Below are 25,341 nucleotides of genomic sequence, written 5' to 3'. Positions count from 1 at the left end.
TATATTTCTATGACAGTAATGTGTGACATCAAGCCAATGTACTATAAATGTTAAAATCAGTGGTTTGAGTGCTTCTTTAGAAACTCACCAAATAGGATATTGCTATAGCATGGTAATTACAATGTATTTTGTATTCTTTACTATAAACCATTTAATCTTCTTATATATCACTCTCATCCTTCTCCTTATGTTAGAATTCATTTATTCATGTTAAATGATAGACCACAGGCCTTAAAGATAACTATTATAGTAACAGTTCTTCCACTATTTGGGGAAGTTTTTGGTCTCATTGTTATGGTTCTCTTTTTACAGACTGGGGAATTTTCAGCTCGCTTCCTTTTGAAGTTACCAGTGGATTTCAGCAACATTCCCACATACCTACTCAAGGTAAAAAAAAAAAAAAAATTTCATCATGTTTAGATTACAAATGAAGTTAGAGACAGTTAGGTAATACAGTGAATAGAGCACTGGCCCTGGGGTCAGGATGACCTGAGTTCAAATTTGATCTGATACACTTAACACTTTATTACTAGCTGTGTGACCTTGGAGAAATCACTTAACCCCAATTGCCTCTTCCCTCCCCCTCAAAAAAAAAAATTATAAATGTCATTTATGTTAACTGTTTAATATGAAATATTGGATAACCAGACATTCCTCAGGATGATGAATAATGTTTATTGCTTATGTCATTTCTTTGCAATTTAAAAATTATGATCTCAAAAATACTTAGGAATTAATTTCCTTTTGAAAAAAACAGAAGTTAGGAAATGTAAGTTTAGAAATAAAATAAATCATTTGAAATTCTTATGGAATCTTGAAAAATTTAGAGAATTATCCTATGAAATATTCAAAGAACAATTAAAAGTTACACCACACTAGTGATTTTTTAAAAAAAAGTTCTTTCATAATTTTTGGCTAGCTGAATTTCTATTTCTGAGATTGTATCATTAGCATCTTTTTGTCTTGATTTTTACAACTTATATATTTTATATTTTATAGATGAATATCTAGATCTATTTCCTATAAATTTTCAACTTTGATGGCATATAACTCTTATCAATTTCTGTTAATTTTCTTTGTTTTATTTCTACTGGTCATAAATTTAATCCATTCATTTTTTGGTAATATGGTTTCTCATTTCCCTTTGAATAAAATTATCTAATTAGCTTATTAATTTTGTTAGTTATTTCATTTATATTTGTTTTCAGAAGAAACAGCTATTTATGGTCAATTTTGTTTCTCTTTTATTTTTAAAAATATCTGGTTTTGTGGTTATTTTAGATTCTTAGTATATGATGTATCAGCCAAAAAAAAAAAAAATTGTGTATGGGTGAATCCCATATAGAGGAGTCAAATTAAAGTAATCTAGAGAACAGAAGAAAGGAAAGAATAAAATTATTATTTCTTGGAATCTGGTGGCATATCTGTTGATTACTCAAGGAAAGGGAAAATCAGGAGAAAATAAAGATTTAGAGAGATACTCATTCAGTTGAGCAAATTCTAAATTCTTTATATATTACTTTTTATACAAACATCTACTAATTTTAACAAAGTCATAAATAATGTTTTTGCTGCTCTGTTATTCCTGAACAAATGATTTGGAAAATGGCATTGGCCTTAGAGGCAGAGGATCTTCCTGTTATTTTTTATGTTTTCTACTTTTAAAAAATGTTTGCCAGTTTAAAAGTTAATAAGTAATTTCTTAAGTTTAAGTTTTCTTTTTATTGTAAAGTTTAAACAGTTTTTAGATGTTTATTATGTTGTTATAGGTACTTCTGTACCTATTTTATTTTACAATTTATAGATTGAGGAATTGATTTTACTTTGTACTCATTACTTGGCCATTTTGCTTGATATATTTTTATTAATATTATCATTATATTTATGTTGTCATCATCATTTCTGTTTGTGGACATCTTATATTTCCTCACTTAAATTGTAGACTGTGCAACAAAAACAAGGGCTATTTAGTTTTTGTGTTTATATTGTCAGCATCAGTATCTTGTATAATGTGTAGTTTATAATGGGAGATAAATCCCATGTTTGTTGAATTATAATGAATTACATATTTTTAAATATTATTCTTTGAGGCAGGTGGGTAACTTAGTGGGTAGGAAGATTTGAGTTCAAATTTGGAAATGCAACTCATACTTATAAGCTGCTTGATCCTAAGCAAGTTACTTTTTTGCTTGTTTGTCTGTTTGCCTCAGCTCCTCATTTGTAAAATGAGCTGGAGAAGGAAATGGCAAACCACTCCCATATTTCTGCCAAGAAAACCCCAAAAGAGTTTGACATGACTGAAAATAATCAAACAACAAGCACCCAATTAGCCTTTGAGTTGTTACAAGGTTTTTATGAAGTGTTATTTATGAAGTGTTTGTCTTAGTCTTTCACATATAGTGAATAACTTATAAAATGCTTATTTCCTTCTCCATTAATAATAGTACCAGCTTCTTAGGGTTGTTGTGAGAAAAGAATGTACTTATAAAGTGTTTTACAAATCTCAAAACCCTTTGTAAATGATAGTTTATAGATAAATACCAGTTATTTTCATGTGATAAAATATATTTGTTTTCTTTCTATAATTCTGTATAAAAAAGTCAAGCATTTTCTTCTTGACAGTTATGATACATTTATATTTTCTATATTTTTTATTTTAAAATATTGACATGATTAAGCATTTGAAATTTTTTATAGTGTGGCATGATATATCTTTTGTTTGTTTTTGTAGGTAATTGGGGTTAAGTGCCTTGTGCAGGGTCATATAGTTAGGAAGTGTTAAGTGTCTGGGGTAGATTTGAACTTAGGTCTTCCTGACTCTAGGGCCAGTGCTCTATCCACTGTACCAACTAGCTGTTCTTTTGGCATGGTATTTTAAATTTTGATTGTTTGATTATCAATTTCACAACTATTTTTATTGAATAACAATTTCCCAATTCTAGTGTTTTGTATTTTGGGACCTAACAAACTCTTTATTGGCTATATGTCTTTGTGTATCTATTCTAATTCCTTGTTCTTTTTTACATTTTTTTGCTACCAAGTGATTTTGATAACTACTCCTTTATAAGATAGTTTGATATCTGTCAGCACATGCCTCCTTCACCCTTAACTTTTTGCTTTAATGATTTTCTTTTATTTTCTTGTCCATTTGTTCCCTCATGTAATTTTTCTCATCAGTATAATTTATTATAGCAGCCCGTTGAAATTTTATTTTATATAGCACAAAATCTGTAAATTAATTTGGGTACTATAGTTTGAGGGAAACAATACTGAGTATTATATTGGGTACTGTATTGCCTTAATTATGTACATTTTGTTCATTTTAGATTTTTTTCTTGGTGTGACATTTTTCTAAATTTGTTTATTATGTTAATTGTTTTTTGTTGAAAATCTTGAATTTTCTAAATATACCATTGTATCATTTGAGAGTATAGATATTTTCTTCTTTTCTTTGCCAATGTTTTTCTTCTTAACTCCTTTTTCTTGCTTATTGCCTGCCATAGCTGGCATTTAAAAAATAATGCCAAATACTAATTTTATTCTTCTAGGATTGAATGTATTTATCCATTGCATTATCCATATATAAAACACTAGCTCTTTCATCATGTTAAGAAAATATTCTGTGATTAATATCATTTTTAGAATGTTAAAAAGGAATTATCACTCAGATGATTATGGAGAATAGGTGTCTAAAACAGACTGCAAAAACAGCAAATATAAAACTATTAGGAATTGTAATAAAGCATGTTATCAGTCATTCAATAATGAAAATTGAATGCAAATACATGTAAATTGTTAAATATATCATAAAATGAGAGAAGGTGCACTAACAGTTGACAGGATCAGGAAGTTCTTCATGTAGAAGATGGTATTTGAGCTGCATCTCAAAGGAAGAGAAAGCTTGTGAGGCGGTAGTACATTCCTGACATGAGGAATAGCCAGTGAAAATAAATGCATAATGAGGAGCTGGAATGCTATGAATAAAGCAAAAGTCAGTTTTGCCAAGTTACAGAGGGTCCAGGAACTGTAGGGGGAAATGATATTCATTGAGACTTTTCAGATAGGTTGGTGCTAGGTTCTATAGCCCTTTAAAAGTTAAAAAGAGTTTATATTTGGTTAGAGACAATAGGAAGACCTTGGAGTCACATAGTAAGATGTCTTAAGAAAAATATTTTGCCAAAATATAGGTTCATTTGAGTAAAGACCAATTAGAAAATTTGTAGAAGTGCTCTAGAGAAGATTTGAGGGCTCAAATGAACATGGTAATTAATGTGCGTGGAATATGGGGATCAGTTGGCAGAGATGTAGAACTGTCAAGATATAATAGTTTATTGTATATGTGGGATGAGAGAGAATAAGGACTTGCATGCAGAATAATATGGAGATTATGAACTTGAGATACTGGAGGGATGGTAGTGCCTTGGATAGAAATGGGGAAGTTTGGGAGAGGGAAGAGTTTGGGGGAAGTAGTACTGAGTTATACTACTAATAATATCTATTTAGTAATTACCAGAAATGGTTAATATCTATTTTTTTCTAATATTGTGTTCAAATTTTTGCCAATTTTCTCATTTGTAATTTTTAGACTTTTCTTAATCTTATTGCAGCATGAATGTTCATCCATTATTGATTTATGGTTTGTCTTTCTTTAGTTAGCTTATTCTTTAACTTATGTGTCTTCTTTGCTATTCAGTAAATATATATTTGATATAAATATTATGTCTTGCCATTGGTAGGTAAGATTACTGAGTCAAGAAAACCAGGTTTGACTCAGGCTTGTTTGTGGTTTGGGATTGGAATTAAATTAAAATTAGAATTAAAAAAAATATTCTTAGACCATCTAACATTTAAGAAAAAAAATTTACTTTCCCACGGCATGGAAAGGATATTCAATAAAGAGGAAGGAACAGAGATATTGCCAGTACTAGAGATGGAGTAGAGGTGAGGGTAGGAGTGATGGGAGAGAGAGATTATTCATCACTATGTATCAGACACTTTTTAAAAGTCATTAATCACAAATTATTGATTGCTGTATGCCAGGCCAAGTTTCTTTGCCTCTGACTTCTTATGTACTAACTTTTGCACTTAATCAGAAGTTCAAATGTTATTCATCTGTTGGACCATATAAGACTCTGTCATGATTTCAATACCTTGTAAGTAAAAATTAGCTTAAACTGTCAAAAGTAGGGCCTTAGGAAACGCAAGCTTAGGAGTTGTGACTGTGATCTTAGGAGATATCGCTATTATCATACCAGTGTGCAAGTTTTTCTTCTTGATGCACATTGATTGTTTGATCATGGTCATGTCATTTAATCTCTTAGTTAAGATACTATCTGCATTGGTGCAAGGGCTTTCCCATGGAGAGTTTCCTGTAAGAATCAAATTACAGGTCTTGCCTTAAAATAATGTGCCATTTATGTGCCTTCATGTATAATATAGTTTTCCTTATTTCTATTTGCGCTTTGTTTTAAGTGTTGCTTTAGTCAATATTGCAACACGTATTATTTTAGCTTTGGCTGAGACATAATAAATTCCTGTGCTTTCCCCTCTGTACTTTATTTTCCAGACAAGTTATTTTTGATAGTAAATAGAGTACATGTACTTCTAATTTTTCTTTGTGATTTTTGATTTTGCTTCAAATTTTCATTATAGTATTTTTATGTCTTCCCTCCCTCTCTCCGTCCCTTCCTACATTCCTTCCTGGTTTCTTCTCTCCCTCTCTCTTTCCCTCCCTCCCTTCTTCCTTCCTTCCTTTCTTCCTTCTTTTCTTCCCTCCCTCCCTCTCTTCCTTTCCTTTCCTTTCCTTTCCTTCCTTCCTTCCTTCCTTCCTTCCTTCCTTCCTTCCTTCCTTCCTTCCTTCCTTCCTTCCTTCCTTCCTTCCTTCCTTCCTTCCTTCCTTCCTCTTTATTTCTTTTTCTTTCTTTCTTTCTTTTTTAAAGAACACATATTTATGTCTTCTACTTTAGTGATGTCAAACTCAAATGGAAATGGATCTCTGTCAGCCACATAATGATCTAGAAAATCACGAATTAATTTTTTACCTCTGTTGTATTTTTATTTTTATAAACATTCCCAATTTCATCTTAATCTTGTTTAGTTGAAGTCAGTGAGTCTGACACCTTTGTTTTAGACTTTGTAGAGTAATGGGACTATGATGTACTGTGGTAAGATTGGCCCATAAATAAATATTTATTAAGTGCTTACTATTTGCCAGGTACTTTGCTAAATCTTGGGAATACAAAATAGGTAAAAGAAGAGTTTGTTTCCTCAAAGATGTCACATCTAATGGGGGAGAAAACAAATGTGTGCAAATAAGTTATATATAGGATAAATCAGAAATAATTAAGATGGGGAAGGCATAATATGAGATATGATCAGATCTGATCTTTAAGAAAAAAAGGCCACCAAAGTATGATGGCTGAAGGAGAATAAATTGAGTGAGGAAAGACCAATGGTTTCAAACTGCAATTTGTTTCAAGATTTCTTTGACATAGTGGTCATCTTAGTTATCACATTCTTAATTTTTAAGTTCATAAAATATTTCTCAATTGCATGTAACATTTTTTAACATTAAGTTTTTAAAATTTTGATTTACAAATTGTCTCCTTCACTGCCCATATCCCCACATCCTGAGAAGGCAAGCAATATATCCTTTAAACATGTGAAGATGTGTGAAAACATTTACATATTAGTCATGTTGAAAAATCAAGAAAAATAAAGTCAAAAAAGTATATATCAACATGTATTCAGAGTTTTATATCATGGGTTCTTTGGAATTGTCTTGAATATATTATTGCTACTCCTATATACACTTTTCTCCTGGTCCTAAGTCACTTCACTTTTTGCATCAGTTTGTCAGTTTTTCTAGATTTCTCTGAGATCATTCTGTTTATAATTTCTTATAATAGTATTCCATTCTCAATCATATACCACAGCTTGTTTAGTCATTTCCCAAGTGATAAACATACTCACAATTTTTAATTCTTTGCCAACAAAAAGAGCTGCCATAAATATTTTTGTACAAATAGAGCTTTTCCCTTTTCTTTGAGCTCTTTGCAATACAGATCGAACGGTGGTATTGCTGAGTCAAAGGATATGCAGTTTTTCTACATTTTCTCCAACTTTTGTTATTTTCTTTTTCTTTTGTGTTAGCCAATCTAATACATATGTGGTAGTAATTCAAAGTTATTTTAATGTGCATTTCTCTGGTCATTAGTGGTTTAGGTTTATGTGACTATTGACGGCTTTAATTTCTTCTGAAAATGGCCTTTTTATGTGCTTTGACTTTATCATCTGGGGAATGGTCTTATTTTTATGATTTTAGATCAGTTTCCTATATATTTCAGACATGAAGCCTTTATCAGAGAAACTTGCTATAAATTTTTTTTTCACATTTCCTACTTCTAATTTTGGCTATGTTGGTTTTGTTTGAACAAAACCTTTTTAATTTTTTGCAATCAAAATTATCCATTTTACTTCTTGTAGTCTCTTGTTTGGTTAAAATTCTTCCCTTCATGGCTGTGACAGGTAAATTTTCTTCTTGTAATCTCTTATTTCATCATAAAGGCTTCTTCATGGATATGACAGGTAAATTTTCCATACACTTCTAATTTACTTGTATCATTTTTTTATGTCTCTAAATCATTTATGTATTTTAATCTTAGTTTCCAGTGTGAGAAGTTGGTTGATTCTTAATTTTTTCCAAACTGCTTTACAGTTTTCCCAGTAATTTTTGATAAGTGATGTTTTCACCTGAAAAGTTTGCATTTTTGGGTTTATTAAACACTATATTATTATATTATAAAAACTAATCTATCACTGTTTCTTTTTTCCTTTTAGAATATTATATTTCTTGTCTTTTTGCACATTTTTTGTTTTTTCAAATACATGCAAAGATAGTTTTGAGAATTCACCTCCACAAAGCCTGTGTTCAAAATTTTCTCTTCTGCCTTACCTTCCACTCCTCTAGATAGCAAACAATCTAATATATATTAATGTGCAATTCTTTTAGACATATTTCCATATTTGTCATGCTGTGCAAGAAAAATCAGATCAAAAGGGAAAAAATAAGAGAAAAAAAATCAAGCAAACAAAAACAACAAAAAGGTGAAAATACTATGTTTGATCCATATTCAATCTTTATAGTTCTCTCTTGGATGTGGATGGCTCTTTCCATTACAAGCCTGAGAATTGCTTTAAATAACCTCATTGTTGAAATAGGCTAAGACTATCATAGTTAATTATCATTTTTTTTTTCTGGCTCTATAAATAATTCTTTGGAAGTTTAATTTGTCTGGCATTGAATAAGTAAATTAACTTAAACAGAATTGTCCTTTTTGTTATATTGGCTCAACCTATCTATCCATGGTCAATAAATGTTTCTTCAGTTGTTTAGATGTGTCTTTATTTGTGTGAAAAGCATTTTGTAATTATGTTTATATAGTCTCTGGGTTTGTCTTGTTAGATAGTTTCCCAAGACTTTTTTAATATTCCCTATTTCTGTTTTTATCTCTTGGTCCTGGGTTTTGTTGGTGGTATAAAGATAAGCTAATGACACATGTGGATTTATTTTATATTCTGAAATTTTGATAGTTTTTAATTGTTTCATTTTATTTGATTTCTTTGTGTTCTTTAAGTATGCCATTGTATCATCTATAAAACATGATAGTTTCGCTTCCTTGGAGACTATTTTTATGCCTTCAATATTTCTTTTTTTTTTTTGTCTGATTGCTATAGCTAGCTTCTAGTATGGTATTGAATAAAAGTGGTGATAATGGACATTCTTGCATTGCCCCTAATCTTGTTGGAAACATTTCAACTTTTATCTCCATTATAGATAATGCTTGTTCTTTGTTTCAGATAGATTCTACTTATTTTAAAAAAAAGGCTTCATTTATTCTTCTGTTTCTAGTGTTTTTAATGGAAATAAGTAATTGCATTTCTGCATCTATTGATATAATCACATGATTTTTGTTGTTTTTGTTTCAATTTTGCTGATATCTTTACTAATACTAAACCAACCTTCATTCCTAGTGTAGATCCCTCCTGGTCCTTTTTACTTAATCTTTATGATTTATTGCTGTTAATCTTCCATAGTATTTTGTTCAAAATTTTTGCATCAGTGTTCATTAAGGAAATTTTCCTATGGTTTTCTGTCTTTTTGTTCTTCTTAGTTTCAGTATCAAAACCATAATGGTATCACAAGAGGAATTTGGTAGGATTCCTCCTTTAACTTTTTCCAAATAGTTTATATCATATTAGGATTAATTTTTCTTTAAACATTTGGGTGAGTTCACTTATCAAGTTACCTGGTCTGAGATTTTTCTTTGGAAGTTCATTCCTGGATTCAGTTTTTTTTTTTTTTCCCCCTAAAATAGTATTCTGTTTCTTCTGTTAATCTGGGTAGTTTATATTTTTGTCAATAATCCTATATTTCACTTAGAGCATATGACATATAATAGGATAAAACGATTCCTGATAATTAATTTCCTCTCTGTTGGTGGTGTATTCATCCTTTTCATTTTTGATACTGGAATTTGATTTGCTTTATTTTTTAAATCATATTAACCAATATTTTGTCTGCTTTTTGAAAACTAAAACCAGTTCCTTGATTTACTTATTTTTTCAGTGGTTTATTTTTCCTTCACTTTTACTCCTCTATTGATTTTTGTGATTTCCCTTTTGGCACTTGAAGATTTTGAATTTTTTCTTTTAAAAAAAAAAAAAAAAGGTTAGTTTTTAGTTGTATGCCCAATTCATGATCTGCCTTTTCTCTTCTTTATTGCTTTTAGAGATAAGTTTCCCCTTAAAAACTATTTTTATAGCCTCTCACAAATTTTAGTATCTCATTCTTTTAAAAGAACTTACTCATCATTTCTATGATTTGATCTTTGACCCCACTCATTGTCGGGCTTGTGTTATTTAGTTCTCAATTAATTTTTCATCTTTGTATCATGGCTCTTTTCTTGAATATAATTTTTGGTTATTTCAAACTGAAAACAATGCATTTACAATTTCTGCTTTTTTGCATTGGTTGTGAGTTTTTTTATGTTCTAATACATGGTCAGTTTTTGTGAAGTTGCCATTATATCTCTTTGAAAAAGGAATACTTATTTCTGTTCCAAGTTTTCTCCAAGTCTTTCATATCTAACTTTTCTATAATCTATTAATCTCTTTATTTTTTCATATTTCTTTTATAGTTGAATATCTAATTCTGAGAGAGGAAAGTTAAGATTCCTTACTAGTATAATTTTACAATTTCCTATTGTAATTCACTAAATTTTTTATTTAAAACTTTGGATGCTATACCTTTTGGTGCATATATATGTTTAGTATTATTGTCATTTCATTTTCTGGGATGCCTTTTAGGAAGATATAATTTCCCTGCTTATTTCTTTTAGTTACATCTATTTTTGATTTTATTTTATCTGAGATCATAATTGCTGCTCCTACCTTTCTTTATCTTAGCTGAAGCATAATAGATTTTGCTACAGCCATTCTTCTTTATGTTTCTTTGTTTCATGTATGTGGTTTTGGTGAAAAACACATTTTGGGGATTCTGGTTTCTAATTCATTCTGCTGTTCACTTTTATTTCATAGATGAATTTATCTCATTCAGATCAACAATTATGATTACTAGTATACATTTTCTCCATTCAGTTTTCTTCTGTTTATTTTTTTGCCTTAACTATTTTTCTGTCCCTTCTCTAAAATCTATTTGACTTTTGACCAGAGCCTTCATTAATCTATCTTCTCTTTTATCATCTCACTTTGCCCCTTCTTCTTATTTCCTTTTCTTGGTACTTAATACTTTTACTTCTACATGCTCCTAGGTTGGGTATGACTGATAATCTGTTTCCAATTGAGTATGTGTATATAAATATTTCTTTAAATCAATTTAAAGGAAAGTGAGTTTCAAGACTCATGCACTCCCACCTCCCCCAACACCAGTTTTTTCCCACCATTGTAAATGTTCATTGTTGCACTTTTTTTGTGTGTGACATAATTTCCCACATTCTTCTTCCTTCCCTGTTCTCCCAGGGCATCCCCTTTTTTTGATCATCCATTAAAATAAATAACATTCTAACATAGTCCTTTCCTATAGCCTTTGTCTATGTAAAATCCTTCTATCTCTCCTAATAATGGTAAATTTATTAGAAATTCACATTTCATCTCATATAGAAAGGTAAACAATATAACCTTATAGAATCCCTTACCATTTCTCTTTCATGGTTTCCCTTTTCTTTTCTTTTCTTTTTTTTTTTTTTTTAATGTTTCTCATGAGTCTTATATTCAAAAGTTACATTTTCCATTCTGCTCTGGTCTTTTCATGAGTAGTGCTTGAAAGTCCTATCTTTCATCAAAGTTTCATGTTTTCCTCAAAGAATTATATACAGTTTTGCTGAGCAGGTTAATCCTTTTTGTAATTCCATTTCTTTTATTCTCTGGAATATCATTGTAAGGCCTCTAATCCTATAAAGGGACATCACTAAATATTGTGTGATCCTGACTGTGACTATACAGCATTTGAATTGTTCTTTCTAACTGGTTGAAACATTTTCTCTTTGAACTAGAAGCTCTGTAATGATTGTAAGATTCCTGGGAATTTTCATTTTAGAATTTCTTTCAGGAAATGATTGGCAAATTTTTTCAATTTTTATTTTGCCCAAGTAATCTAAATAGCTGGGCAGTTTTCCTTAATATCTTGAAATATGATGAGTATTTCCTTTTTTTGATCATGATTTTCTGGTAGATCAATAATTCTTTTTTTTTTTTAATAATAACTTTTTATTGATAGAACTCACGCCAGGGTAATTTTTTACAGCATTATCCCTTGCATTCACTTCTGTTCCGATTTTTCCCCTCCCTCCCTCCACCCCCTCCCCTAAATGGCAAGCAGTCCTTTACATGTTGAATAGGTTACAGTATATCCTGGATACAATATATGTGTGCAGAACCGAACAGTTTTCTTGTTGCACAGGGAGAATTGAATTCAGAAGGTATAAATAATCCTCGAAGAAAACAAAAAAGCAAGAGCAAGTCTCTTTATCAAAGAGATCCACTTCCATCAGAATACATCCTCAAACAGTATCATTGTTGAGGTATATAATGATCTCCTGGTTCTGCTCATTTCACTTAGCATCAGTTCATGTAAGTCTCGCCAGTCCTCTCTGTATTCATCCTGCTGGTCATTCCTTACAGAACAATAATATTCCATAACGTTCATATACCACAATTTACTCAACCATTCTCCAATGGATGGGCTAGATCAATAATTCTTAAATTATCTCTCCTCAATCTATTTTCCATGACTTTTTTTCCAGAGATATTTCACATTTTTTCATTTTAATTATGACTTTGTATCATTGTTTCTTGAGGTTTTATAAATTCATTAACTTTTACCTGCCTAGTTATAATTTTAAAGTAATTATTTTCTTCATTGAGCTTTTGGGCCTCTTTTTCCATTTGATTAATTATGAATCCAGGAGTCCACAGAATTGTAGGGAGAGAGAAGGTTTTCATAAATGATCAATGCAAAGAAATAGAAGAAAAGAATACAATGGTAAGGACAATTAGCAATATCAAGGGAAGGTTTCATGCAAAAATTGTCAGGATAAAAGACAAAACTGGTAGAGATTTAACAGAAGTAGAGAAGATTAAAAAGATGTGGCAAGAAAGCACAAAAGAATTATATTAGAAAGATTTTAATATCATTACTAATGATATGATCACTGATGTAGAGCTAGACATTCTGGACAGTGAAGTCAGCTAGGCCTTAGAAAGAATCATTAACGATAAGGCTAGTGGAAATGATGAAATTCCAATCAAGTTATTTAAAAGATGATGCTATTAAAGTGAGTCAACATACCAGGAAATTTGGAAACTACAATGGTAGACAGTGAATTGAAAAAGACTGGTTCATGTCCAAGGGCAATGAAAAATTACCAAACAGTTGTACTCATTTCACTTGCCAGCAGGGTTATACTTAAGATTCTGCAAGCTAGGTTTTAGTAATATGTGAACTATGAATTAGTAGAAAAACAAACTGGTTTTTAAAGAGGCAGAGGAACTTGAGACCAAATTGTCTACATTCTTGGTATTATGGAGAAGACAAGGGATTTCCAGAAAAAAACATTAACGTCTTCTTCCTTGACTCCACTAAAGACTTTAGTTTTGTGAATCACAATATATAGTTAGTCCTCAAAGAAATGGAAGTATCAGATTATCATACTTGTCTCCTGAGAAACCTGTATGTGAGCCAAGAAACAGCAGTGGGAGCCAATGAATCAGCAGTAGCAGGAGCTCCTTTGGGGCTCTAAGCTCACAGATTTGGAGATTGAACAATTGTCAGAGGGAGATTACAAGAGTCTCTTTGCTAGCACCGAGGTAGAACTGTATTGCTTGACCCATACTCGAATCTAGGTTGCAGGCCTGGTGACAGTCCCAGAATGAGAAGGAGCACTAGCACACCAGAGCTTTGTGACCATCCTAAAATGGGTACCCTCGTCACAGTCATGGCAGAATAGAGGGCTTATAGTTACTCACAGATCAGAATACAAGGTATAAACACACTTCTCCTAAGATCATACCCTTTGAAGAAGTGAAAACTTAAAAGTCCCCAGAACTATCTCTGAAAATAGCTGCGTAAATCCCCTAAGCTTTAGAGAATGCAGCTTCCACCCTTGAAGCAGAATCCAACTTTAACAAAGAGTTAAGTCAAGTAATAGCCCGAGGATATGAGTAAACAACAGGAAAAAGTTCTGACCATAGAAAGTTTCAAAAAAGATCAAGACTCATGTTCAGAAGAAGATAACCAAGTCATAGCTCCTAGAAAAAGTCAAAATCTCCAAGAAAAATATAATTTGATCTCAAATTATGAAAGAGTCCAAAAAGAATTTTTAAAATCAAGAGAGAGAAGAAAAATTGGGAAAAGAAAAGAGTGATGTAAGAAAATCATGAAAAACCAAGTCAACAATTTGGTAAAGGAGACACAAAAAATTTCTGAAGAAAATAACTTCTTAAAAACAGAATAGGACAAATGGTAAAGGAGGTACAAAAGCCAATGAGGAAAGTGTCATAAAAAGCAGAACTGGACAAATGGAAAGGGAGACAAAAAAATTCACTGAAGAAAAAAAACTCCTTGGAAAGTAGAATTGGCTAAGTGGAAAAGGAGGGAGTTCACTAAGGAAAATAATTTCTTAAAAATTGGAGTTGAGCAAGTAGAACATAATGATGTTATAAGAAATTAGGAAACAATAAGACAAAACCAAAAGAATGAAAAAATAGAAAACAATGTGAAATATCTCACTGGTAAAACAACTGAGCTACAGGATAAATCCAGGAGGGATAATTTAGGCGTTATTAGACTACCTAAAAAGCATGATCAAAAAAAGAGCATGGATATAATTTTTCAAGAAATTTTCAAGGAAGACTGCCCTGATTTTCTAAAATCAGAGAATAAGATAGAAATTGAAAGAATCCACTGACTATCTCCTGAAAGAGATCTCAAAATGAAAACTCTCAGTTTTGTAGTCAAATTCTTGAGTTTCAAGATAAAAATGTTTCAGGCTGCCAGAAACAAACAATTTACATATCATGGTGCTGCAGTCGGGAAAATGCAAGATTTAAAAGGGGATTTGGAGAGCTTAGAATTTGATATTCTAGAAATCAAAGGAGATAGGATTGCAGCAAGGAATCACCTAAACAGCAAAGCTGTGATCTTTTGTGGGGGAGGGGATGGAAAGAAAAAGAAGGGAAGGGAAGGGGTTTGAACTTTCAGTAAAATGGATGACTTTCAAACATTGTGGATGAGAGGACCAGAGCCCAGTAGGTTTGACTTTCAAGTATAAGTCTTAAGAGATGTACAGAAAGGAACAGGAAGGGGAAATCTAAGGGATGTAATGGGATTGGGCTGTTTGCATTCCTATGTGGGAAGATGATATTTGTAGCTCAGAGGAGCTTTCTCATTGTTGAGGCAATTAGAAGGATTGTATATAGACACAGGGCACAGTTGAATATGAAGGAATGAATCTAAAAAATAAAGGAGTGAGAGAGGAGTGCAATGGGAGAAAGGGAAAGGAAGAGTCAGAATTGGATAAATTTTTTTACATAAAAAAGGCAAGAAAAAACTTTGTAATGGAGGGGAATAGTGGAGAGGTAAGGGGAAATGAGTAAACCTTCCTCTCATCAGAATTGGTTCAAAGAGGGAATAATATGCAGACGCAGCTGAGTATAGAAATCTGTCTTACCCTACAGAAAAAGTAAAAAGATAAGAGGGGTGTGTGTGTGTGTGTGTGTGTGTGTGTGTGTGTGTGTGTGAGAGAGAGAGAGAGAGAGAGAGAGAGAGAGAGAGAGAGAGAGAGAGGGCAAATTGGTGGGGGGGGAAAGGTACTCAGAAGCAAAATACTTTTGAGGAGAGATGGTGAAAGGAGAGAGAGACTAGAACAAGTGAGGAGTAAGGGGGAAATACTGTTAGCAAAAGTAACTGAAAAAATTTCGAATTATGTTTCTCTGATAAAGACCTCATTTCTCAAACATATAAAGAATTTAGTCAAATTTATAAAAATATGAGCTGTTTCCCAATTAATAAGTGAACAAAAGATGTGAACAATTTCTAAATGAAGTGATGAAAGCTATAATATGAAAAAATGCTTTAATTCACTGTTGATTGGAGAAATGCAAATTAAAACCATTCTGAAGTACTGCCTCATATCTGTTAGATGGTGATTAGGACAGAAAAGGAAGATGACCAGTGTTAGAAGGAGTGTTGAAAAAATGAACCATTAATATTGGTAGAATTGTGAACTGATTCAACTATTCTGTAGAGCAATTTGGAACTATACCCAAAGGACTATAAAACCATGAATACTCTTTGACATAGCAATTCCACTATTAAGTTTATATCCCAAAAGAGATTAAGATGAAAAAGAAAAAGGACATATATGTACAAAAATATTTATAGCAACTCTTTTCTTAGGACAAAGAATTGGAAATTAAGGGGTTCCCTGTCATTTGGGGAATGGCTGAAGAAATTGTGATACCTGATTATGATCTAATACTATTATCCTTTTTAAAGAAATGGTGAGCAGGATGTTCTCAGAAGAACCTGGAAAGACTTAAATGAATGTATGCAAAGAGAAACGTAGTGTGCACAGAGTAACAGCATTATTGTAAAATGATCAGCTGTGAATGATTTTACTATTCTCAGCTATACAATAATTCAAGATAACTCTGAAGGACTTATGATGAAAAATTCTATCCATCCCTACTTTAAGGGCACTATTTAACTGATAGTGTCTGAATACAGATTGAAGCATGCCTTTTATTTTCTTTATTTTTATTAAGTTTTTTTTGGGGGAGTTGTATCTGTGTTTTCTTTCACAACACGATTATTATGGAAATGTTTTGCAAGATTACACATCCATAACCCATATTGAATTGCTTTCCTTCTCAGTGATAGGGTATGGGGAAGAAAGAAGGGAGAGACTTTGGAGTTCAAAGTTTTAAAAATTAAAATAAAGTTAAATTTTTTAAAACATGTAAATGGGAAAAACAAAATGATAAACAAATTAGATAAAAAAGTACTGAACATGAAACAATTGGTTTAATATTGGAAAGGATTATCACCAGATTCTTGTATATTGTCACCTTATTTATTTTACTTATATGCAGAATCACATCCTGTGAAATACCAGGCTGGACGAATGAAAAAATGGGATTAAGATTGCTTGGAAAAATATCAACAATCTCAGATATGCAGACAATCCTACTCTGATGGCAGAAAGTGAAGAGGAATTAAGAATCTTCTTGATGAGGGTGAAAGAAGAGAATGTAAAAGCTGTCTTAAAACTTAACATCAAAAAAACCCCTAAGATCTTGGCAACTGGTCCCATCAATTCTTGGCAATAAGAGATAGAAGAAATGGAAGCACTGTCAGATTTTATATATTTTTTTCCTTAAAGATCACTGCAGAGAGTGACTGCAGCCACGAAATTAAAAGAGGTTTGCTCCTTGGAAGGAAAACTATGATAAATCTGGACACCATAATAAAAAACAAAGACATTACTTGGCTGGCAAGAGTTTATACAGTAAAAGTTATGGTTTTTCTAGGAGCAATATATGACTGGGAGAGTTGTACTAAATAAGGAACACTGAATGCTACAGAATCAACGCTTTCAAATTGTGGTGCTGCAGAAGACTTTTGAGAATCCTTAAGACAGCAAGGAGATCAAATTGGTCATTATTTAAAGAATTATTTCAGGCTATTCACTAGAAGATCAAATAGTAAAGTTGAAGCTTAAATGTTTTGGTTCCATAATGAGGTAATGATATTCATTGGAAAAGACCCTGATGTTGGGAAAAAATGATGGCAAGGGAGAAGGATATGTCAGAGGAGATGTTTAAGTAATAGTGGAGGATAAAAGAACTGGTTTATGGAGATAGGAAGAATATGACAGTACTTAATAACTGAACAACAATTCTGCTTTTTAAGTAGTTTTTTCTTTCAATGAAGTTTTCAATTTCTTTTCCCATTTGACCAATTCTCTCTTTCTTTTTAAGATCTTAATTACTGTAGTATATTTTCAATGTCTCTTTTATTAAATTGTTAAACAACTTTTCACAATTTTTTCCTTTGCTTACTTTTTTATTTCAATTTCATTCTCTACCTCTCTTGCTTGACTTTGAAAGTAATACTTTTGCTCTTCCCAGAATTTTTGTTGTTTCCAATTCCCTCCTTTCCCCCTCCCCCCCTTTTGGAAGCTTAACTTTGTACCTGTTTTGACTTTATTTTCTTCTGAGTTTGTAGCTTGGTCTTCTCTGCCACCAAAGTAATTTTTTACAGTTAATTTAAAAAATTACAATTTTTTTTTTTTGTTGTTTGTTTCCTCATTTTTTTACCCTATTTCTTGAATTTGAAATTGGATTCTGTTTCTTTTGTGTGTATGGGGGCCAGAGAACAGTGTTTCAAGCTTCAGGATATTTTTGGACTGCTGTTTTTAAAGATCTGTGGTTTCAGAGTTTTTGGTGCTTCCTAGATGATGTGATCTGGGGAAAGAGGGGTGTTTACTGTTCTCCTGGTATTCAGTCTGATTCTTATTTAGAAAGGGCCTTGGGACTACAATGGTACTGATCTTCAGGGTCTTTCCTTTCTTGGGATTGAAAGCAATATTGCTCTTTAGTACTCCTAACCCATTGGGATCAGAAACAGTACTGTTACTGAGTGCCCCAGTTTCTTTGGGACTGGAAACAATATTACTCCTCAGGGTTTCAACTCCCATAGAATTGGAAGAGATACTGCTTTTTTGATCACAAATGTTCCTCTCTTCCCTTCAATAGTGACCATAAATGAAAAAGCTAATGAAATCGCCAAATACTCTCCAGTCCCGTGTTCGGTTTTTGCACAAAGAACTTCTATAATCTCTTTCTGACCAGTTGCCAGGTCTCCTTACCCTCTCTGGCTTGAGAATGTTCAAAGCTGCTGTGCTTCTGTTTCCATTATCAGTGATGGTGTTTTAGTTATATGGTTTTTGAGATAGCCTCTCTTCTCATATCACAAATCTTTGTTTGGAACAAAGTCTTACTCTGACCTTTTGTTGCCTCTGCCAGTCCAGAATTTTATTTGAGTAATTATTTTAAAATGTTTTAGAGGAGAATGTTGGGAGTGCTAACTCTACTTTGCTGTAGCTCCTAAATGTCTTGACATTATAATTTTTACAAATATATTTTCATTGTTTTATTTTATTTCATTGTTTTATTTTGCTTTAATTTCTCAGTGTATTCCATCTTTTAAAAAAGAAAGAGTGGGGGAAAGTAATTTGGCTGCCTTAACCAACATAACAACAAAGTCTAGCATTTTATGCAGTTTTCTATGCTGTTTCTTCACCTAGTCAAAGGATTAGGTATCTTCATATTTCCTCTTCGCTGCTACTTTCTATTACTGTAATTTTACCAATTCTTTTTTGTTTTTTCTTTTCTTTCAATTATTGTAGACTTTGTAGATATTCTTTTGCTGTTTTTGATTACTTCATTTGTTCCTCTGAATTCACAATAATATTTCTTTCAGAAATATAATGTGCCAGTTATATGGCAGCTTGTTTAGATACTACCCAATAATCATGAATTTTTGTGTCCATTCCTTTGCTACTGTAAAAAATGCTGTTATAAATATTTTGATACATAAGGGGCTTTTCTATTGGCCACTGACATCTTTGGGATATATATATATATATATATATATATATATATATATATGATCTTTGGGTCAACTGTGTATTCATTTCAGTCACTTTCAAGGTTCAGTGTAATTTTGTGTCCAAGAGGTATTAGTTATAAGGTTTGATATGTCTTAGAATGTTTACTCTTTAATATATGCCTCAGGAAGATGGGGGACCCTTTTTATTTCTGTTATTAGACAGATGATTATCTCTGCACGTAATTCACCTTCATAGGGAATCAAGCACTCCTTATGTTAGCACTTCTTTACTCTTATATTCCAGCTATATATATATATATATATATATATATATCTTTAAATTTTGAAACTCCTGTGAAGTTTTAGTTAGTTTTCTTTTATGTGAAACCAAAAATGAACTTCCTAAGACATAGTACATATTGCACTGATATGTTTCCTTTAGAAGCACATGGATAAGGCATACATGTACATGTCATGCCCCTTTGGATTTCAAATTCTTTTATAGAGGAAGTATGATTTTGATTTCCTTAGGCAGTATCATCCTGGAACCTAGCATTCTAGCCATAGAAGAAAAGTTTTCTGGATATTACCAACATTTTGGTTTACCCTAGGAGTTATCTCAAGTTAGATAATCTCAAGATCAGAGTTTTGAGAGGAGGTTTTTAGATGCAGAATGCTTCTTGCATAAATATGAAAATTAACCATATTTTTTAGTTACTGTGCTATTTGGATAACAAAAACTAGTGGTTTTTTTTTTTTAAGATATTATTTCTGAGAAGAGATCGCTTGTTTAAATTGCCTAAGCTGTATTCATCTTTGGTGGAAATTCAAACTACAGAGTGACTACAAAATTGAGAATTTAGTGTACGATCATATGGCATAGCTGGGGACCCTATCAACTCTGAATTCAGTTCCTTTCTGATGAAAGCTAGTGAGGTATTTCATTACTTTAGTATCTAAAATGGGCTTCAAATGCACTTCTTAGTATCTTCTGTATTTTATGTGAAATAAATCTTCACTATTCATGCCTTGACTGCTTTTAGGGTAGTTTGTAACCCATTCCCTTCCTCTGGAATCATCTAAACATGAGTCATACAAAACTTATATTTGGAGGCTGGCTTCTATACATCTTTGGAAATCATGAGTTAAAAGAGTGTAAAATTTGGAACTAGAGATCAAAGTGGGGAAATTAGATCTTTAATTGCCTGGATAGGTATTGTGGATGAGTCCCCTCACATCCCTAAACTTCACTTATTTCTTTCTAAGATAGTAAGAGTGTTGGGATGATCTCAATGATTTCTAAACTTCTGTAGTTATCTCTATTGTCTTGTGATCTTCTGATAATTTTTTTTTTTTTTGGGTAGGGACATTTGTTTATGATTTTAATCTCGAATGTTATCTTAGTGAATTCAAATTTAGATTCCTCCGAGTTTTTTTGTAATTGACTTTCACTATTTCTGCAAAAATATTCTTCAATATTTCCTGATGGATTCTTACAATTTTAAAGTTATCAGGGAATTTTTTAATTTTAAACTTTGTTTCTTTGATCTGTCTTTAAATGTCAGTCTAAGTCCTGTTATTTCCAAAATTTTTCTATTTTGTGACATCCTAGGTTTGTTTTTCTCATTTCATATTTCTTTCCTGTCATTATATATATATATATATATATGTTCTAAGTCCTGTTATTTCCAAAATTTTTCTATTTTGTGACATCCTAGGTTTGTTTTTCTCATTTCATATTTCTTTCCTGTCATTATATATATATATATATGCATATATATATATATTATTAATTTCATTATTGTGTTTATATTCCCCACAGATATTTATTTATTGAGGTTTTTTTTTTTTTTTTTTTTTTTGCTGGTGTGTCAATACTGGTAATCACAATTACCCAGAATTTAGCTTTATTTTAACCAGTATTTCTTTCTTTTTTTTTTTTTAATAACATTTTTAATAGCTTTTCATTTACAAGATATACATGGGTAATTTTACAGCATTGACAATTGCCAAACCTTTTGTTCCAATTTTTTTCCCCTCCTTCCTCCTCCCCCCTCCCCTAGATGGCAGGATGACCAATACATGTTAAATATGTTAAAGTATAAATTAAATACAAAACAAGTATACATGTCCAAACAATTATTTTGATGAACAAAAAGAATCGGACTCTGAAATATTGTACAATTAGCCTGTGAAGGAAATCAAAAATGCAGGCAGGCAAAAATAGAGGGATTGGGAATTCTATGTAATGGTTCTTAATCATCTCTCAGAGTTCTTTCGCTGGGTATGGCTGGTTCAGTTCATTGCTGCTCCATTGGAACTGATTTGGTTCATCTCATTGCTGAAGATGGCCAGATCCATCAGAATTGATCATCATGTAGTATTGTTGTTGAAGTATATAATGATCTCCTGGTCCTGCTCATTTCACTCAGCATCAGTTTGTGTAAGTCTTTCCAGTCCTTTCTGAAATCATCCTGTTGGTCATTTCTTACCAAACAATAATATTCTATAATAATCATATACCACAATTTATTCAGCCATTCTCCAATTGATGGGCATCTACTCAGTTTCTAGTTTCCAGCCACTACAAAGAGGGCTGCCACAAACATTCTTGCACATACAGGTCCCTTTTCCTTCTTTAAGATCTCTTTGGGATATAAGCCCAGTAGTAATACTGCTGAATCAAAGAGTATGTACAACTTGATAACTTTTTGAGCATAGTTCCAAATTGTTCTCCGGAATGGTTGGGTACATTTTCTTCTACATTTTATTTTAAAAATAGGAGGAACTTTGGGTTTTGCTCAGTGTCTTCAATAATTTTTAACAATTTTCTATATGACTTTTTGTTTTCATCATTGCTTCTTTTGGGCACTTCTTATGCTATTATTGATAGGAACATTGAGAAGGTATACTTTTTTGTTATTCATTTCTCCCAGAAGTCTTACCATAAGCATTTTTTCTGGAAAACAGATTTTAGAAACACAGTTAAGTAAACAGTGCATTGCTTTTTTTTCCATAGGCATACATTTTTGTTTTTAGAGAATTACTGTTTTCATCTGAGTCCATTACATTGTGCTATAAGATAACTGTATATATTTTCCTTCCTTTTCAGTAGCTTGATGGCCTTTGCGATTGCCTGGAGGCAGTACAGAATCTTACATGGTTTTTGAATAACTAAAAATAATTTTTAGTGCTGATAATAATTGACTATGTGACAACGTAGGATCATAAATGTTTGTCAAATTAGTGAATTTTTTTTTTTAGCAACTAACTCAAAGGAAAATAGCACATTAAAAAAAAATTCCTTAATAAAATACTGCTTTCTTGCCTCATTAAGCCTTCATTTTCAATTTCCATTTGACTAATTCTCCATTCTACACCCACCGGTAACAAAAGTCCAAATGAGGGTGGAGTTGAGCAATTTCTATCAATTTTTCTACCTCCTGTGTTGTAGTAAATCTACATATTAGGTCTGTGATTATTAAGCATAATTACTTTGGTTTCAATAATTACTTTGCTGTGTATTGGAATAGTAAGTAGTTACCGTGGCAACCCTTTTGACACAGATGTACTGTTATCATCCATATGCTTCAGTTAAGTCTCTATTTAGGCTTTCTCAATGACAGATTCAGTAATACTTAATAGCACATTATTTGGATAATCGCTATAACCTAGGAATTGCTATAATGATTTGTTTTTATTTATAAATAACATAGCTGTTGAGTTTAATATATAGTCTGATAAGTTTGGGCACATTAATCAGGGAGTATTTTATATTTGCATATATGTATTTGGGTCTTTCTAAAACAGATTTTTTTTCATATTCTTTAAGGTAAAAAAAAAAAAAACCAAATGACTCTAGAATATAATATACCCTAAAGTAGACTATCACAATTCGTGTTCTTTGTACTAACATTGGGAATATTAGTTTTCAGAAAGTCAAGATAATGAAATAAAAAGATGAAACACATCTTTTCAGTATGTGATCCATATTAGTGTTTTGCTCTAAGATGGAATGTTTCACTATTAAAAGTAAAACATCTGCATAATAGTATCATGAAAATAATTTATGTCCATTTTCAAATTCTATATACAACTTAGCAGTTCATTTTCACTCAAGTTGAGAAGTACAAAATAAATGTTGTTCCTCTTTGGGTTGTAGGTACAATTGTGTCACTTTCTATACTCAATATACACTATTGGCTCCCTATTACCTATAGGATCAAATATAAAATCTTCTGTTTGATATTCAGAAACTTTTCATAGATCATTATTATTTAATGCCCTTGACTTACAGTACATTCCTTTAAACCTGTAACCTTTTTCATCCTTTTAAGTATTTTATATTATAAGTATATACATACTTGTTGTATATATATATAAGTCAATTGATATCTTTAAAATAGCAGAAAGATGCCAATTTCCATGCTATTTTGTTACCCCAAACAGTTACTACACATAGATACTTATATGCATATATGTACACACACATACATTTCCTTGCTCATACATACATACATACATACATAATTATATGTAGTGAAACTTTTATGTGAATAATGGTATGGAATTTTGCTGTACTCAATAGCTAACTCTAAAAAATTTGGTCCTTTTAAAATCATATTTAATATTTATTTAGTCTTTTTAGTGACACTGACAAATCTAATAGCTTTTTCTCCATATTCTTGATTTCTCTGCAGTTTTTGACACTTTTTACTCCTCCTTCCTTTTGGATGGAACATATTTTCTCTGATTTTACGTTTTTCCTTCTTAGTACTTGTTCATATCTGAACACTCTTGATTGTCTTATAATTTATTCTCATCTCTATCTTGATTTCTCTTCCTGGCTATAGCCAAGGCTCTGAATGGCCTTTCTTCTCTTTTTGTTCTCTCCTTTGGTGAACTCATTAGGTTTCAAGTAGCCAATGATCATTTTCTATGCATATGCTTCCCAAGTAAAGCCCTTAACTTTTCCCCATTTTATGTCATATATATCCTTCTGCTTGCAGGACATATCTGCTCATAGACACCTCAAACTTATCATGCCCAAAATGGATTTCATGATTTTTTTCTTCTCAACCTCTCCATCTTCCCAACATCTCTATTTTTGTCAAGTACAGTACTTTTACTTATCTGGATTCACCACCTGAGAACCATCCTCAACTCTTTTTTTTCCTCACATATGACATACCCACAGTCAGTTACCAAATTTTGTTACCCCTAGTACATCTGTCCTATCATTTCTATTTTCTACCTTCAGATTGTCATGATTATACTTGATTCTCCCTGTCTGATATTCCTCAAGCACAGATCTGATCTGATTGCTCCTCTTGCTTCCGTGGATCATGGTTGTCTCAAGGATGAAAACTCAAGGATGATTGAGTTTTTTGTTTTGTTTTGTTTTGTTTTTAAAGGACCTAGCTGTACCTTATGTCACTTTACCTTACATACTTAACATTTTATTCAGACTCATTTCTCTTTATATCTTATTCATGAAATCCTTTCTTTCTTTCTGCTCATGCCTGGGAATATTCTGCCTCTTTTCTCTCTTCCTGAATTTTTAACTCATTTCATGACTTAGATCATGGGCTGTCTTCTACATGAATCCTTCTCTGATCCTCTCAGTTAGTGTTTTTCCAAAAACTTACTTTATTTTTACTTTTTTTTTAATATTTTATTTTATTTTATAATAACTTTATATTGACAGAATCCATGTCGGGGTAATTTTTTTTTTTTTTTACAACATTATCCCTTGCACTCACTTCTGTTCCGATTTTTCCCCTCCCTCCCTCCACCCCCTCCCCTAGATGGCAAGCAGTCCTACATATGTTAGATATGTTGCAGTATATCCTAGATACAATATATGTTTGTAGAACCGAACAGTTCTCTTGTTGCACAGGGAGAATTGGATTCAGAAGGTAAAAATAACCCGGGAAGAAAAACAAAAATACAAATATTTCACGTTCCTTTCCCAGTGTTCTTTCTTTGGATGTAGCTGGTTCTGTCCATCATTTATCAATTGAAACTGAGTTAGGTCTCTTTGTCAAAGAAATCCACTTCCATCAGAATACATCCTTATATAATATCATTGTCGAAGTGTATAATGATCTGGTTCTGCTCATTTCACTCAGCATTAGTTCATGTAAGTC

The 25,341-nt window shown here is 31.8% G+C and overlaps 1 protein-coding gene across 2 annotated transcripts in view; it reads left to right on the top strand.

The window, feature by feature from the left end:
* BABAM2 (BRISC and BRCA1 A complex member 2) overlaps window positions 1–25,341 on the top strand; it is a 561,272-nt gene that overhangs the window by 149,674 nt on the left and 386,257 nt on the right. Inside the window, exon 6 of one of the 2 annotated variants that reach the window (XM_051976227.1) lies at window positions 313–387. The exons of the other annotated variant lie outside the window; for it this stretch is intronic. Within the exon in view, the coding sequence (XP_051832187.1) occupies window positions 313–387 (75 nt within the window). The remainder of the gene's footprint in view (window positions 1–312; window positions 388–25,341) is intronic. 2 annotated transcript variants of the gene reach the window in all.

The sequence above is a fragment of the Antechinus flavipes genome, chromosome 2, assembly GCF_016432865.1.
Source record: "Antechinus flavipes isolate AdamAnt ecotype Samford, QLD, Australia chromosome 2, AdamAnt_v2, whole genome shotgun sequence".
Taxonomy (NCBI): domain Eukaryota; kingdom Metazoa; phylum Chordata; class Mammalia; order Dasyuromorphia; family Dasyuridae; genus Antechinus; species Antechinus flavipes.
The sequence above is the reverse complement of the archived record's forward strand: the minus strand, read 5'-3'. Positions and strand labels throughout refer to the sequence as shown.